General features: G+C 48.2%; 1 protein-coding gene across 10 annotated transcripts in view; it reads left to right on the top strand.

Moving 5' to 3' along the window:
• Positions 1-16,928, top strand: part of ADAR (adenosine deaminase RNA specific) — a 44,978-nt gene extending 28,050 nt beyond the window's left edge. For all 10 annotated transcript variants that reach the window (XM_083416449.1, XM_083416452.1, XM_083416455.1 and 7 more), the window contains exons 7-15: positions 1,876-2,032; positions 2,294-2,465; positions 4,706-4,799; positions 6,922-7,041; positions 7,951-8,084; positions 9,945-10,127; positions 12,036-12,148; positions 14,217-14,344; positions 14,974-16,928. In XM_083416449.1, coding sequence (XP_083272575.1) covers positions 1,876-2,032; positions 2,294-2,465; positions 4,706-4,799; positions 6,922-7,041; positions 7,951-8,084; positions 9,945-10,127; positions 12,036-12,148; positions 14,217-14,344; positions 14,974-15,214 — 1,342 coding nt within the window. In that variant the 3' untranslated portion in view covers positions 15,215-16,928. The remainder of the gene's footprint in view (positions 1-1,875; positions 2,033-2,293; positions 2,466-4,705; positions 4,800-6,921; positions 7,042-7,950; positions 8,085-9,944; positions 10,128-12,035; positions 12,149-14,216; positions 14,345-14,973) is intronic.
• The last annotated feature ends 244 nt before the right edge of the window (positions 16,929-17,172 follow it).

Here is a 17,172-nt window from a genome sequence, read left to right as displayed (position 1 = left end):
TTTTCATTATTATTACAGTGGACGCTCGGGTTGTGAACGTGATCCATGTGGGAGGCATGTTCACAACCTTCAGCGATCGCAACCCACAGCGCCGCACAGGTTGCGATTCACCACTTCTGTGCAAAGCGCAATTTAGCGCTTCTGCGTGACCGCTGAAACCTAGAAGTAACCCGTTCTGGTACTTCCAGGTTTCAGCACGTCCATAACATGAAAAAACCCAACCTGAAGTGTCTGTAACTCGAGGTATGACTTGTATTATTATCATCATCATCTTCTATTTTCTGGATACTTGTCCACAGATATATGAAAGTTCATACTCAATGCAAGGTGTGTTTTTATAATGCACTAGAATGAAAGAAACACTTTTAAAAATCTAAATCTAAAAAGGAACGGAAGGAAAAAGAGGGAAATGGAAAGAAAGGAGGGGGGGGGACCCTCTCATGTGGTTTTCAGCAGCTGGTGCCTCTGTGGAGGCAGAGAATAGCCATCGTGGCCTTTGATAACCTTATCCTGCATTAATTTGTCCAGTCCTCGTCTAAAGCCATCCAGGCCAGTGGCCATCACCCCCTCCTGCAGAAGCAAGTTCTGTCACTGTTGCCTGAAGTCCTTTTACATCCAGCTTTCTTGGATGCCCCTTTTACAAGAGAGGGAGAAAAAACGTTTCTCGGTCCAGCTTTCTCCTGTTAATATGTCCTGCTCTGTCCTCGTGGCTATAATTTGTTCTCAAACTGTTTTTAATATTGTATTTTAAATCGTTGTAACCTGCCCTGGGACCTTATGGCAATAAATTGAATTATTATTATTACGATTATTCTTTACCACATGGTTGCCCTGGACTGTAAGCTGAGGATGGGGCACCTCTTGGGGCCCTCCAGACGAGGTCAGGCTTCCAACACCTGTCCAGCCACACCTGGACGGCCTCAGGTGTCCCCTTCGGAGAGATGTAGCGATCCAGCCTGCTTGGTGGAAGTCCAGCAGCCTCTTAGCAGGCTGATCTTAAAAACAGAACCGGGGGGGGGGGGGTAGGACCCAGCCAGTCACTTTTCGGGCTTTACTCAAGCTTGCTGCATTCTTTCTGACCTTTCCAACTCTCTCTTTTATTTTTATAATAATATTTTATTTGCTTTTACAATAAGTATAACATAACAAAAGGAAAAACACAATACAACATATAACAGAAAAAAACACCCTATAAACACAGACAACAACATCATATAAAAGAAAAAAAGAAGAAAATAAAAACAATTTTTATCTCATTATAATCTTAGCATTAACTTGTGTCACCGACCTCCCCAGACCTTCCTTCTCTGTATTCCAAATCTTATATTCTATCAGCAAATTCCTTCCCTCTGTCTTGATTTAATTTTGTCATAATTTTAATATCTTAATATAATTGCATTTCCATATATCATAACATATTGATCTTTCTTAATCCTTAAAACGATTTTTTACTAATAACCTTTTACATTCAATCTGGTGTCATCAAACATTCATTATCTTATAGTGTTTCTGTAAATAGTCTTTAAACTTCCTCCAGTCTTCCTTCACCGTCTCTTCTCCCTGGTCTCTGATTCTGCCAGTCATTTCTGCCAATTCCATATAGTCGATAACTTTCATCTGCCATTCTTCCAGCGTGGGTAGTTCCTGTGTCTTCCAATACTGTGTGATGAGTATTCCTGCTGCTGTTGTAGCATACATAAAGAATGTCCTGTCCTCCTTGTGTACCTGTTGGTTGAGACCTTTCCAACTCTCTCAAGCTCTCTTCCTGTGCATTGTTTTCCTGCTGGGGCTCTTGATTTTATAGCGCCAACCTCACCCAGGGCCCCTCGGTTACTGAACCTGCACCTTCTCTGCTGATTTTCCTCCTCCTGGCAGGTTTGTCTTCCAAGCCAAAGTGGGCGGCCGCTGGTTCCCGGCCGTCACGGCGCACAGCAAAAAGCAAGGCAAGCAGGAGGCTGCCGACGCGGCGCTCCGGGTTCTGATCGGGGAGACGGAGAAGGCAGAGAACTCCGAAGGCCTGACCATCACAGAGGTAAAACTGCCACCCTCGCTCGCCTCTCCTGTCACTGTTAATGGGCCATATGGGAAGACCTTGGACCCGTAGATGTTGCTGAACTACCGCTCCCATCACCCCGAGCAATTGGCCAGTCTTGCTGGGGCTGATGGGAGTTGAAGTCCAGCAATATCCGGAGAGGCTTCCTTGCAGTTTGCTTCTCTCCCCTCTCCCCTGGGCCTTGTTCTTCGGCTGTGAAAACTCCCGGCCTCCCCTTCTTCTTCTTCTTCCATCTCGCAGCTCCCCGTGAGCGGAAGCACACTCCACGACCAGATCGCTATGCTGAGCCACCAGCGGTTCAACACCCTGACCGCACGTATCCAGCACAGCTTGCTCGGGCGCAAGATCCTGGCCGCCATCATCATGAGGCGAGGGCAAGAGGGGCTGGGGGTCGTGGTGAGCATCGGAACAGGTAAGAGACGCTTCTGGTCCGGGCAGGGGGATTACTCATATCAGAGCTGGGAAGAATCTTGCTTAAAAGCTCCATTTAGCCATTGCTAAGTGACTCTAGGGATGCGGGTGGCGCTGTGGGTAAAAGCCTCAGCGCCTAGGGCTTGCTGATCGAAAGGTTGGCAGTTCGAATCCCCGCTGCGGGGTGCGCTCCCGTTGTTCGGTCCCAGCGCCTGCCAACCTAGCAGTTCGAAAGCACCCCTAAGTGCAAGTAGATAAATAGGGACCGCTTACTAGCGGGAAGGTAAATGGCGTTTCCGTGTCCGGCTCTGGCTCGCCAGAGCAGCGATGTCATGCTGGCCACGTGACCCGGAAGTGTCTCCGGACAGCGCTGGCCCCCGGCCTCTTGAGTGAGATGGGCGCACAACCCTAGAGTCTGTCAAGACTGTCCCGTACGGGCAGGGGTACCTTAAGTGACTCTAAGGGATGCGGGTGGCACTGTGGGTTAAACTACAGAGCCTAGGGCTTGCCGATCAGAAGGTCGGCGGTTCAAATCCCCACAATGGGGTGAGCTCCCGTTGCGCGTTCCCTTCTCTTACCAACCTAGCAGTTTGAAAGCATGAAGTAAAAGTAGATAAATAGGTACCACTCTGGTGGGAAGGTGAACGGCGTTTCCATGCGCTTCTCTGGTTGGCCAGAAGCGGCTTAGTCATGCTGGCCACGTGACCCGGAAGCTGTACACCGGCTCCCTTGGCCAATAAAGCGAGATGAGCGCCGCAACCCCAGAGTCGTCTGTGACTGGACCTAATGGTCAGAGGTCCCTTTACCCTTTACCTTTATTTAAATGACTCTAAACTGGTGTTTCCCAAACTTGGGTCTCCGGCGGTTTGGGAACTACAATTCCAGTCATCCCTGACCACTGGTTCCTTCTAACTAGGGATGATGGGGATTGTAGTCCAAAAACTGCTGGAGACCCAAGTTTGGGAAATCTTGCTCTAAACAAAAACTTGTTTTAAAAAAAAGGTCATGGGGAACAGATTATTTTTGGACACCATCCACTCAGGTCACTTCGTTCTCGCCCCCCCCCCCCCCAAAGAAAAGCCAGATGGAATTGGAGTAAGCAGGCACCCAGCCTTCTTGTTGCTGTTCTATTAATGGAATCTGGAGTGAAATCAGATCCAACAGAGTTAATATGAGCTTTGAAAAGCCCATAAAGCTGAAAGAGGAAATGGGGAAGAGTTTTCCGACTTCCAACTTCCTCCTTCAGCTCCATGTGCTTTTCAGTGGAGGAAAAGACAGCCGCACTCATCTCGCGACCCCAGGGGCAGCACATGGAAGGGGCCTATGGGTGCCAGGGAAAACCCTGTACAAACCACTATCCGCCTCTTCCTCTGGGAATAAGTGCCCCTATGTTTTGGGTGGTTTTTCTTTCACGAAGAAGGTTTTAAAATCAAACCCAGAATGAAATTGGAAACTAGCCTCAGCCGTCTTTTCGTTTAATTAAATAAATAAGTAATCAAGGGGGATAGAACAATCGGAATGCAATTCGGCTGCTGCAGAAGGTCAATCCGTATAGATTTGCTCTCATTGTAAAACACGGCTTTGCAAGCGCAGCCCATATCGTGCAGCTTTCCAAGGTGGGTTTGTGGAGTGCATTACGTAAACCGTAGCACGGCATCAGGTTCTACAGCAGGCTCATATTCAGTGACGGCTCGCGAGTGACAACTCTGTGCAGTGGCGTAGCGTGGGTTGTCAGCACCCGGGGCAAGGCAAGTAATTTGCGCCCCCCAACCCGGGGCAAGGCAAGTAATTTGCGCCCCCCCCCCCCGCTGCACTGTCCCTCCCCCAGATAGTCCCTCGCTCTCTCTCCGCACCGCACCGCACGCCTGGCACCCTCCCCTCCACAGTGGGCGGCGACCCGGCGGCTCGGATCGGATTCGCACAGCCAGCACTGCAGTGAGAGAGAATGAGTGAGCCAGGTAGGGGCAGAGAGCTGCGAGTGCGAGCGCCCCCCCCCCCCCCCGATGTTGCGCCTGGTGCGTCCGGCCCCCCCTGCACCCCCCACGCTATGCCACTGACTCTTTGTCCCAGCAAACCGCCAAGGATTCCTTGGTCTGTTGTTTAAAAAACATGCACACACACACAACAACCACCTGGAAGTAAACAAATTCGGCTCTCCTTTTGTCTACACCAAGCCCTTTGCTTGGGGTCTGTTAATGCAGTGTTTTCCTGACCTCTTTCTTTCTCCTCCTTGCCTCTCAGGGAATCGCTGTGTGAAAGGGGAGGAGTTGAGCCTGAAAGGGGAGACGGTCAATGACTGTCATGCGGAGATCATTTCCAGGAGGGGTTTCATAAGGTGAGGAGGCGGAAGCGGGAAGCCAAGCAAGGCCATTCAGCAGAGCTCTGCCCAGAACGGGGCATGTGTTTCGAGTGCCCAGCCTCTGTTCAAGGAGAGAATACTAGGCACTGGTCCTACCTTGCAGGTCGTTGTGAGCGATACAGTGGTGCCTCGCAAGACGAAAAGAATCCGTTCCGCGAGTCTTTTCGTCTTGCGGTTTTTTCGTCTTGCGAAGCAAGCCCATTGACGGATTAGCGCTATTAGCGCTATTGGCACTTTAAGGGCTAAAAACGGCTTTTTTAAGGGGTGGGGGATTAGCGGTTTTGCTGCTAAAATGCTTTTAGCAGCTTAGCGATTCAAAATGGGTTTTGGAGCAAAAAAAAACCCCGAAAATTTTCATCAATTTTCGTCTTGCGAAGCAAGCCCATAGGGAAATTCGTCTTGCGAAGCGCCTCTGCAGACGGAAAACCCTTTCGCCTTGCGGGTTTTCCGTCTTGCGAGGCATTCGTCTTGCGGGGCACCACTGTACTGTGAATGAACGGAGTATTTAATGATGCCAATTTTTATCTGTATCACACATGGGTGAGGAACTTGTTTTTTTCTGTTGAGAGATAAAATATTTTGGGAGGGGACAGAGAGGCTGGTGGAGGGTGAGGCACCCCCTTTTCTCTTTCGCTGTCTACCCCTCTTTACAGGGTGTTGACTGGCAAGTATGAATAATGATACCTTAAAATGATGAAATATACAGTAAAACCCTAACACCGTGTGCACATGTGTTTTATAAACTGCTTCCTGATGGTTTGAAGCGCCTTTTCATCATTTATTTAGATTTTTTTTATAAGTAATATTTATTAGATGTTTTATAGTTACAGAAAGAAAAAAGGTAAAAAAAAAAATACAAAAATTCAACAAACAATACATCAAAAATAAAAAAAGAAACAATACAACAAAACAACAAGAAGAAACAAAAACATTTAAAAACACATCCAAATTTCATATCTTTATCTTTCATTTGCTTGTTTCCTCGACTTCCTCGCACCTCCCTTTTTTGTATTCTAATTCAAATTAACTGGTTCAGCAAATCCTTTCCCTCTTTCTCAGTTTTTTGATCTGTATTTTATCTTAACACAGTCTTTAAATTTTCCACTTTGGCCCATTAACAGTCAGTTTTTGCTTAATTCTTTATAACATTTCTGCTAAAACCATATAACTTCATTCCAGTATTCTTCTAACATTCATTAATTTTGCAATATTTCTGTAAATATAATTTAAATTTTTTCCAATCTTCTTCCATCGACTCTTCTCCCTGGTCTCGGATTCTGCCGGTCATTTCCGCCATTTCCATGTAGTCCATCAGCTTCATCTGCCCATTTATTTAGATTTTAACACATCCCACTTTCGAGGCCACCAGAACCTCCCAAACCCTGCGTTAAAATTTCAAAACGACAAACCTGTTTAAAAAGCAGTTAAACAAGGAGCAGGAGGGGGAAAGGAAAGCCAAACAACTGATTGATTAAACATTGCAGTCCTACTTGGGGGGGGGGGCAGCCTTGCTGTGGAGGGCTTTACGGCCAAGTACAGTGGTACCTCGGGTTACATACCCTTCTGGTTACAGATGCTTCAGGTTACAGACTCAGCTAACCCAGAAATAGTACCTCGGGTTAAGAACTTTGATTCAGGATGAGAACAGAAATTGTGCTATGGCGGCAGCAGGAGGCCCCATTAGCTAAAGTGGTGCTTCAGGTTGAAAACAGTTTTAGGTTAAAACAGACCTCCAGAATCAATTAAGTGCCGTATTTTTCACTCTATAAGATGCACCAGACCATAAGATGCACCTAGTTTTTGGAGGAGGAAAACAAGAAAAAAAATATTCTGAATCCCAGAAGCCAGAACAGCAAGAGGGATCGCTGCGCAGCGAAAGCAGCGATCCCTCTTGCTGTTCTGGCTTCTGGGATAGCTGCGCAGCCTGCATTCACTCCATAAGACGCACGCACATTTCCCCTTACTTTTTAGGAGGGGGAAAAGTGTGTCTTAATACAGCAAAAAATACGGTACTTAACCCAAGGTACCACTGTAAATGTGTGCAGAATGCAAGAAGGTTGACCTGGCACCGCTTCACATTGTGGTGCTGCTATTCCAGGTTCCTCTACACAGAGCTCATGAAGTTTGACCCCTCGGCACCCGAAGACAGCATCTTCCAGCCCCTGGAGGATGGCAAGCTGAAGATCAAAGATGACATCACTTTTCACCTGTATATCAGGTGAGCACCAGCTGGGGCCTGACCTGCGTGCAGCGGTGCAAGATGGCTGAAGGGCGTGAGTGCCTGATTGTGCTGCGTTTTGCAGGAGATGTTGAATGCGACACGGGGAAAGAGCTATCGGGGAACCCAAAAAACAGCAAAGGGGAGAGTTGGGCAGGGGTAAATAAGTGTTCCACACAGCAGGCAGGCAGTGTGACGTTGATTTTATTTCCTACCCCTCCCCTTAAGGTCCCAGGGCAGGTCACAACCATTTAAAGAGCAGTTCAGAACAAATTGCAGTCCCAGGAGCAGGGTGGGTTCCCCCCAAACACACCTCAAAAGGACAGGGCAAAGAGGCGCTTCTTCAGCACACAATGAAAACCATGTTAGTGAAGGTGACAGGCGCACCTCTCTCAGGAGGGAATTCCGCAGCTTGGGGGCTGCCGCAGAAAAGGCCCTGTCCAAGATTGCTGCCCCCCAGCGAGCTCTGTGAGGGAGGTGGAACTGCCCAAGGGTCAGATAGAGAGGCCTGCAGTTCTGCGTGTGGCCGTAGGACCTGACTCCCTCCTCTGGCAACCTGCACAGAATTTTGCTTAACGGTTGCCATTAATTTGATTTTAATTAATTTTATAATGAAATGTTTTTAGAATGTTGGATTGTTTGATTATTTAATTGTTGTTAGCCTCCCTGAGCCTGGCTTCGGCTAGGGAGGGCGGGATATAAATAAATTTTATTTTTTTTATTATTATTATTATTATTATTATTCTCTCTCCTTGGGCTAGAAGGGCCATTTAGCTCAATGCCTTTTAATTTTGCCGTTTTAAGAATTTGCTTGAGCGCTGTTTCAGGGGGACCTGCTGAAAAGCAGCCCACACTGATTTCTTCATAGCCTCTCGGGTTCAGGGTGTGCCTTGTTCTTCTGCCCCCTAGCACGGCACCTTGCGGGGACGGGGCTCTCTTTGACAAATCCTGCACCGACCAGGCCAACACAGTCGGGGAAGGCCAGCACCAGCCGCTCTTCGAGAATCCCAAGCAGGGGAAGCTGCGCACAAAAGTGGAAAACGGTGAGTGCCGGGGGAACTGAGCCCGCGACCGGGGTTTTGTTGCTTCCCTTTTTCAGCTTTTACATGTGCGGCCGGGGATTCTGGTACGTGGTTTTTTTAGGATAACAGTTTCCAGCCTTCTAATTGCTTTATACTGAGTCAGTCAGTCAGTCCCTCCAGTAGCAGCAATAACTTCTTTTCATTGTATGCAGCCCAATGCCCGTTGCAATACGGTAGTAGGGTGATAAACAGCAATTTCACTTTTGCTCTATAGGCTTGTTCCTTTTCTCTTTTTTAAAATTGGTTGTTTAATTAAAGTTTTTTGTGATACAGACAAGCAAGGAAAGGTACATATAGCATCTCCGCTTTCAATTCTGGGGAGGGGGACAGGAAAAAGGCTGGGGGAATAGTGGTATTTTCATTCTGTTGGGTCGTTTGTGCATGAAGAAGAAGAAGAGTTTGGACTTGATATCCCGTCTTTCACTCCTCTTAAGGAGTCTCCAAGCGGCTAACATTCTCCTTTCCCTTCCTCCCCCACAAGAAACACTCTGTGAGGTGAGTGGGGCTGAGAGACTTCAAAGAAGTGTGACTGGCCCAAGGTCACCCAGCAGCTGCATGTGGAGGAGCGGGGAAGCGAACCCGGTTCCCCAGATTACGAGACTACCGCTCTTAACCACTACACCACACTGGCTCTCAGTGGTTTTTGCGTCAGTGTCTCGTGGGCAGGCCCCTTTCAGTCATACCTCATGTTACGTTTGCTTCATGATACGTATTTTCAGGTTGCATCCCGCAGCGACCCGGAAGTACCGGAAAGGGTTACTTCCGGGTTTCGCCGTATGCGCAGAAGCCCAAAATTGTACAGCGCACCTGCGCAGATACAGCGCTTCAGGTTGCGGGCTTTTCAGGTTGCGAACGGGCCTCTGGAATGGATCCCATTCACAACCAGAGGTACCACTGTACAGTGGTACTTTGGGTTAAGTACTTAATTCGTTCCGGAGTTCCGTTCTTAACCTGAAACTGTTCTTAACCTGAAGCACCACTTTAGCTAATGGGGTCTCCTGCTGCTGCTGCACCGCTGGAGCACAGTTTCTGTTCTCATCCTGAAGCAAAGTTCTTAACCCCAGGTACTATTTCTGGGTTAGTGGAGTCTGTAACCTGAAGCGTCTGTAACCCGAGGTACCACTATAGTTGTTCGTTTTGCTACTGGCATTGCGAGGCTCCTCTGGCTGCCCCTCTGCCCAGGACACTATTTCAGCCAGGCTCAGGGAACTCTGGAGGGGTGTGCCCTGTTTTATGCCGCGGTAACAGCTGAATGGGGGACGCAGGTGGCGCTGTGGGTTAAACCACAGAGCCTGGGACTTGCCGATCAGAAGGTCGGCAGTTTGAATCCCCGCGATGGGGTGAGCTCCTGTTGCTCGGTCCCTGCTCCTGCCAACCTAGCGGTTCGAAAGCACGTCAAAGTGCAAGTAGATAAATAGGTAGGAAGGTAAACGGCGTTTCCGTGCGCTGCTCTGGTTCGCCAGAAGCGGCTTAGTCCTGCTGGCCACATGACCCGGAAGCTGTACGCCTGCTCCTTCGGCTAATAAAGCGAGATGAGCGCCGCAACCCCAGAGTCGGCCACGACTGGACCTAATGGTCAGGGGTCCCTTTACCTAACAGCTGAATGGAACCTCTCTGTGCAGAGGCGGTCCACCTTTTGAACACATCAGGTGCTGAAAGAGGCCCTGGCCCCCCTGCCCTCCTCTCTGAGCACCCAGCAGCGTCTGTCTGGCGGCAGCAGCTGAAGACAGCCATCCTTGGGCTCTAGTGTGTGTGTGTGTGTGTGGCCTTTGGGCCATTCCAGCCAAGGCAGCTCCCGACTGGCTCCCTCTCTTCCTGCAGGGGAAGGCACTATCCCGGTGGAATCCAGCGACATCGTGCCAACGTGGGACGGGATCCAGCACGGCGAGCGTCTGCGCACCATGTCCTGCAGCGACAAAATCCTGCGCTGGAATGTGTTGGGCCTGCAGGGGGCGCTGCTCTCCCACTTCCTGCAGCCTGTGTATCTCCGCTCAGTCACGCTTGGTAAGAGATCTCTCCATCCTCCCTGTTGCTGGGTGTGGGGGTCTCGTATCTCTCTTTTCCCCTGCCTTCTCAGCTATAACCCCCCCCCCCAAAGCACCTATTACTTTACCCCACTCCATTCCAAGATGTCTGAAAGGCAACTTCCTTCGCTAAAGAGATGCAGGGGTCAGCAAACTTTTCCAGCAGGGGGCCAGTCCACTGTCCCTCAGACCTTGTGGGGGGCCAGACTATATATGAACGAATTCCTATGCCCCACAAATAACCCAGAGATGCATTTTAAATAAAAGCACACGTTCTACTCATGTAAAAACACCAGACAGGCCCCACAAATAACCTAGAGATGCATTTTAAATAAAAGCACACATTCTACTCATGTAAAAACCGTCCTGGACCGTCCGTGGGCCAGATTTAGAAGGGAATTGGGCCGGATCTGGCCCCCGGGCCTTAGTTTGCCTACCCATGCTCTTGTGTGTTAAGATCAGCAGGGGAAGGGCAGTGTTGGCCCAGGATTGGGGGGAGCCTTCTCTGTGTCAGCCCCATGCGGTAGAATTCCCTCCCGGCAGAGGCACCCTGGTGCCTTGGCTGTGTAGCCTTCCGTGTACATAGAAGACACACCTCTCTCCACCCCCTCCCCCAGCAGCTTTGACACCAGAGAAACATTTCCTATTGTTGATGGGGCAGACTGTTGCCAGTGCGTTGCTCAAAAACTTTTCCCTGGCTGCCAGGATGCTGCCAAGCTGAGTTCAAGGTTCCTACATTAATTTTCAGCATCCTTAATGACTTCGGTCCAGAATAGCTTGGGAGTGCTTGATTCCTTCTATCCTTGCCTGGCCACATAGGTTTTTGGAAAAGTTGCTGCACGTTCCATATGGTGGGCCCAGTTCTGGGAAGAGATGCCCCTTCCCTGTTGAACTTTTCGGCATCTTCTGGAGACAATAATAATAATAATAATAATAATAATAATAATAATAATAATAATAATAATAAATCCCAGCAGCCATTCTTACACCATTTCTGATTTTACAGTTGCTTAACTGTTGAACTTTTCGGCATCTGCTGGAGACTTAAAAGAAATAATAATAATAATAATAATAGTAATAATAATAAATCCCAGCAGCCATTCTTACACCATTTCTGATTTTACAGTTGGTTAACTGGTTTTATCTTGATTGTATTTGTTGGGCTTGGTATACACTGCCTAGAGATAATCAAAATTAAGTGGTGTATAAATTATTTTGGGGGGGTGTCCATATATATATAGAGAGAGAGACACCCCCAAAAATCTTTGGTTTAACCAGTTGTAATGCAGCACATTTAAACCAGTGTAACCTGCCCTGGCATGGCAAAGCACAAGTAAAATATCTGATTAGCAGTAGTTGTTTAAAAAAAATGGGCACAATTGGTGAGCACAGAGACGCAATTCTGCCACGAATGACTCACCTTGGGGCAGGGGCTGGGGAACCTGTGGGGCTCTCCAAATGTTGCTGTACTACAACTCCCATCACCCATTAGCCTTGCTGGCTGGAGGCTGATGGGAACCGGAACCCAAGAACATCCACACAGCCCAGTTTTCCCATCCCTGCTCTATAGGAAGCAAAAGAGGCTGTTGGGATTTTGCTGCATGTTCATTTGGGTGTTTTCCCCCCTCCTCCTCCTCCTTTTGGGACCTTGGAAGCCCCCGTCTCATGACAAGGACACAGCAGGCCCTGGCTATAAATGTCTTAAAGGCAGCAAAGTACTCAAGGCTTGTGTTAAACCTCTGTCCTTCCTGTCAAGATGCAGCTGCCGTTAGCCCTTCCAAAGATGGTGGTGCCCTTCATGTTGATGAAGCAGCTGATCTGTGCTCCTTTTTAAAAAACAAAATAAAATTGCCTGCGCCATCAACCTCATTTTGTGTTCCCTTTCCAGGCTACTTGTACAGTCAAGGTCACTTGACGCGTGCCATCTGCTGCCGCATGTCACGAGACGGCAACACATTCCAGTCCGGACTCCCCGAGCCGTATTTTGTCAATCACCCGGAGGTAACCGCTGTTTGATTCCCATTGCGGTTTTAATTCCTTCTCTTCCTCCTCCTCCTCCTTCATCATCAATTATTTGTATGCCACCTTCCCATAGTTCAGTCATGCTCAAAGCATAGGTGTCTGGACCTTTTCTCTATGCGGCTGCAATATTTGTCACATACGGTCTAGCTGAGATTCCTGCATTGCCGGGGTTTGGACTAGACAACCCTTGGGGAATGGCTCTCCAACGCTACAATTCTATAATTCTAGTTTGGAGGAGGGAATGCAAGTAAGTGGGGGACATTATAGAGGTATACAGAACTAAGCCTGCTGTGGAGAAATTGGATTGATGGGAGGAGAGTCTTTTCTCCCTCCTTAGTATTCAGACTTTGGGCCCATCCAACAAACCTGAATGGTGGAAGATTCAGGACAGGCAAAATAACATACCTCTGCACAATGGACTGCTGAGTTTGCTGTCGCAAGATGTGGCAGAATCTTCCTCTTTGGCAATCACTCATAGCAAAGTACAGTGGTACCTCGCAAGACGAATGCCTTGGAAGACGAAAAACTCGCAAGACGAAAGAGAAGAAGAAGAAGAAGAGTTTGGATTTGATATCCCGCCTTTCACTCCCCTTCAGGAGTCTCAAAGCGGCTCACATTCTCCTTTCCCTTCCTCCCCCACAACAAACACTCTGGGAGGTGAGTGGGGCTGAGAGACTTCAGAGAAGTGTGACTGGCCCAAGGTCACCCAGCAGCTGCATGTGGAGGAGCAGAGACGCGAACCCGGTTCCCCAGATTACGAGACTACAACTCTTAACCACTACACCACACTGGCACACGAGTTTTTCGTTTTCTGAGTTGCTTCGCAAGACGGATTTCCCTATGGGCTTGCTTTGCAAGCCGAAACGTCTTGCGCCTTTTTTTTAAAAACCGCCAATGCATTCCTATGGGAAACCGTCAATACACATTGGTGCTTCGCAAGACGAAAAAACTCATAGAACGAAAAAACTCGCAGAATGAATTAATTTCATCTTGCGAGGCACCACTGTAAGATTGTCTTCCATAAACACGGTTTTAACAATGAGTCCATAAGTGACTCTGGAAGCCAATTCTGGATCCCCACTTCCTTCCACAGTGGGGATATTGGTTTCTGGGCACAAGTTGATCACAGTGTGGATTTGCCAAGCATGCCTTCCTCTTAGCACATTTCTCCCTTGTGTCCCGAGTTTGAGTGTCTTCAAAGCCTATGATACCTTTGGTAAAGGCTGTTCTCCAACTGGAGCGCTCGCAGGCCTGTGTTTCCCAATTGTTGGTGTTTATACTACATTTTTTTACATTTGGCTTGAGACAGTCTTTAAACCTCTTTTGTTGACCACCAGCATTACGCTTTCCATTTTTAAGTTTGGAATAGAGTGGTTGCTTTGGAAGACGATTGCTTTGGAATAGCCACCAGATTGAATGGCTTTAAAAGAGAATTAATACATGCGTGAAGGCTAAGGCTGTCAATAATTGCTAGGGCATGTTCTTACCTCTGCTGTTGGAGGCAAAGTGCCAGCCAGTGCCTCTACCTAGGTCCACCCTTATTTCAGAGATCGTGATGTATCAATCTTAACATGATGTTTAGCTGGCGATATATCGCAGTGTTGAAACCCGGTCCTGGTGAAAACCACTGGATACACTGTTTGTTATACGTACATATTGAGCTCCTGTTGTTTGGTCCCTGCTCCTGCCCACCTAGCAGTTTGAAAGCATGTCAAAGTGCAAGTAGATAAATAGGTACCGCTCTGGCGGGAAGGTAAACGGCGTTTCCATGCGCTGCTCTGGTTCGCCAGAAGCGGCTTAGTCATGCTGGCCACATGACTCGGAAGCTGTACGCCGGCTCCCTCGGCCAGTAAAGCGAGATGAGTGCCGCAACCCCAGAGTCATTTGCGACTGGACCTAATGGTCAGGGGTATCTTTACCTTTACACACACACACACGCGCGCGCGCACACACACACACACATATATATATATATATATATATATATATATATATATATATATAATATTCAGCTTTGCTATCTCTTTCTCTCTCTCTCCCAACACAGGTTGGCAGAGTCAGCGTCTACGACTCCGCAAGGCAGACGGGGAAGACAAAGGAATCCAGCGTCAACTGGTGCCTCCCCGATGACTCTGAAGTGGAAGTCCTGGATGGCACAAAAGGCAAAGTAGATGGGTAAGACTGGGGCACAGCTATCGGAGGGGAGGCGTAGAGGGGTAACCGTAACATCAGGTATGGTTGAGTGGTTGCTTCCAGTGGGTGTGGGAAACAGATTTTTGTCTGCCTTTGTTTTCGTGCATATTCCAGCCATATGCTTGGGACCAGCAACAAAACTGACACTGGATGAGATATAAGAAAAGTGGGTAATTGAGGGGGGGAGGGGAGACACACTTCCTTTGCACGAAGATGGTCCCAGGCATCTTCAGGCAGAGCAGAGAACATACCCAACCTCACACATTCATTCAGTGTAGGTCGGTGTGGCCAAACCTGGCCCTCCAGCTGTTTTTGGACTGCAACTCCCATCATCCCTAGCTAACAGGACCAGTGGCCAGGGATGGTGGGAATTGTAGTCCAAAAACAGCCGGAGGGCCACGTTTGGCCGTCACTGGTGAAGGTAATGCGAGCTGGACGGCCCCAACAGTTTTGACACATTCTTACGAAAGATCAGCACGTTCTTATCTTTCTGTCGTCCAGTTTGAATTGCTAGCGCTGGCGGCTGCCGTGGGAAAGCCAGGAGGACAACGAAACACTTAGGCTCCCTCCTAGAGTCCTTTTCCTTTACGTTCCTCCCTCCCTCCCCTCAGACCAAAACTGGACGTGTCCCGGGTCTCCAAGAGGAACCTGTTTGCACTCTTCCAATCGCTCTGTGCCAAGATGGATCGCAAGGCCCTGCAGAAACTGACCGTGTACTCGGAGGCCAAGGAAGCGGCCGTCACATACCAGAGTGCCAAGCGGCAATTCTTCTGGGCCCTGCAGGAGATGGGCTACGGGAGCTGGATCTGCAAGCCCCAAGAGGAGAAGACCTTTGGCCCTTCCGAAGTCTAGCAAGCTGTGCATTTTTATTATTTTATTTTATTTTACCATTTTATTTTATTTTTTGGCTGCGGGGGGAGGGGTGAAAGGAAAGGGGTATTTTTTTTATTAACATAGGTTGTGTGTATTCTTTTTTTAAAAATGGAAGCAGGAATGTTAACTTAGGGTTATGGATTTGCCGCGAGGCCTTCCGATTTAAATTGGCAGCATGGGGGAAGGAGCCGGGGGGGGGGAGTCTCCCTCCCCTTTAATCCCCCTCCCCCCCTTATCAACGAACATTGCAAAGACATGATCCGAGTGCGCAAACCTGAGAGAGAAAGAGAGAAATCCACCAGCATCAACGCTCGTCTTGTGACAACACCCCTCTCCCATCTCTGTCCCCTTCTGGTTAGTCAAAAGGCCGCCTTTCTTGTCCTCTCTCTGCTTTTAAAAAAATCAATTCTTTGAACCCCTCCTTTTATTTTATTTTTAAAAGCTGTGAATTGAGGAACTGGTAATTATGCACACACTGTCTTTTCCACAGCAGTTCCGTCTCTCCATGGATTTGCATAAAGGTGAACTCTAGGAAAATCACAGAGATTTCCCCTCACTTGAATTTAATTTTCTGATATATATAACCCAACTCCTCCTCTTACCTTTCTGTTTAATTCAGAAGTCTGCCTTTGGAGCCACTACAACATTTACCCATCGCACCGCCAGGTTATGGTATAATTTTGGAGTTTTTTTAATGGGGGGGGGGGAGTGTGTGTGTGATCATTTCCTCTTTCCCCGAATCTTTGGAATGCTGTTGAATTCAATTCGCCTTGTTCCCAGCGAGACAGCCCAGCCTTTCTGAGGTCATTCTAAGCTAAAACCGCACAGCTCCCCCACATTCTCCCAAACTCCTTTCCTCCCTCTTCTGTGTTGACACCTGCTGTCGTGAGAGCCAGCCAGACTCACCTTAATTTTTAATATTAAAAGGCATGGAGGAGCAGTCACTCAAGCAAATATATCCTAGCCGTAGTCTCTGTGGCGGCCCAGCCTAGAAACATACCACCGGGTCTCTATGAATGTTTAAACATGGGGTCATCACTTGATTCCTTCTAACACCTCAGAATTCCCACGCTCCCCCTTTCTTTGAAGTTCCTAGTCCTCAATTTTTAAATATATGTATATAAAACTCCAGTTCCAAGCTGTTGGCTGCTATGGAGTCGGCAGTGGTTTGTCTTTATTTGTGGAATCCTTCCCCCTGATGTTCCAAGCAGCCTTTCTTTTTCGTTTTCTAAAGGTGCATTTGAAATGCAAAGGATCCCAGCCCGGAGAGGCTTTGGGGATTTTTTTTTTTTGCCTCCTCCAGCTTTTCTCCTCCCCATCAGTTACGTCTGGGCAGTTGCTGTAGTGGAATTAACGGGGGAGAGCTCTCTTTATGCAAACTCTTTTCTCTCGAAAGGCGGCAGCCTCTCCCCCAGCCCTCATCTCCCCATCTTCATGACGCACAGTTCATTTCCTTCCTTAGTCGCGAAGGCACTGGCGAGCAAATAATAATAAAAAACAGATGTAAATTTATTCAAGGCAAATCTGATCCTTCTCCCACCACTATTGTAATTCAGGTTATTTCCTCCTCCCCCCCCCCCTTTTTTTTTTTGGCAAGTCTGCTTTTAATTGCCCCTCTAGATACCATCGTTTGACAACTGAAGTCATCACATTCCGCCTGAAAATAATAATAATAAAAAAAAGGTTTTCTGTATTGGTTTCGCTGGTGTGATTCTTTTTCTTTTCCCCGAGGAGAGGGGGGGCAAAGCAAACATCTTTTTGTTTTTTTGTTCCTCTTTTGGGAGGGGGGAGACCATCTCCCATGAGATTCTCTAAGGCGGGAGGAGGGATCTATGTGCTTAATTTCATGCATTTGGGAAGGAGGGTGGGGGAAGAAGCTGAAATGGCCGGGGGGGGGGCAGGAGAGCGGGGGGAGCCAAGACCTCTGCAAGCAAATG

Source organism: Podarcis tiliguerta, assembly GCF_965153285.1.
Source record: "Podarcis tiliguerta genome assembly, chromosome: 16".
Taxonomy (NCBI): Eukaryota; Metazoa; Chordata; class Lepidosauria; order Squamata; family Lacertidae; genus Podarcis; species Podarcis tiliguerta.
Note: the sequence above shows the minus strand (reverse complement) of the source record. Positions and strands in the feature narration are given on the sequence as shown.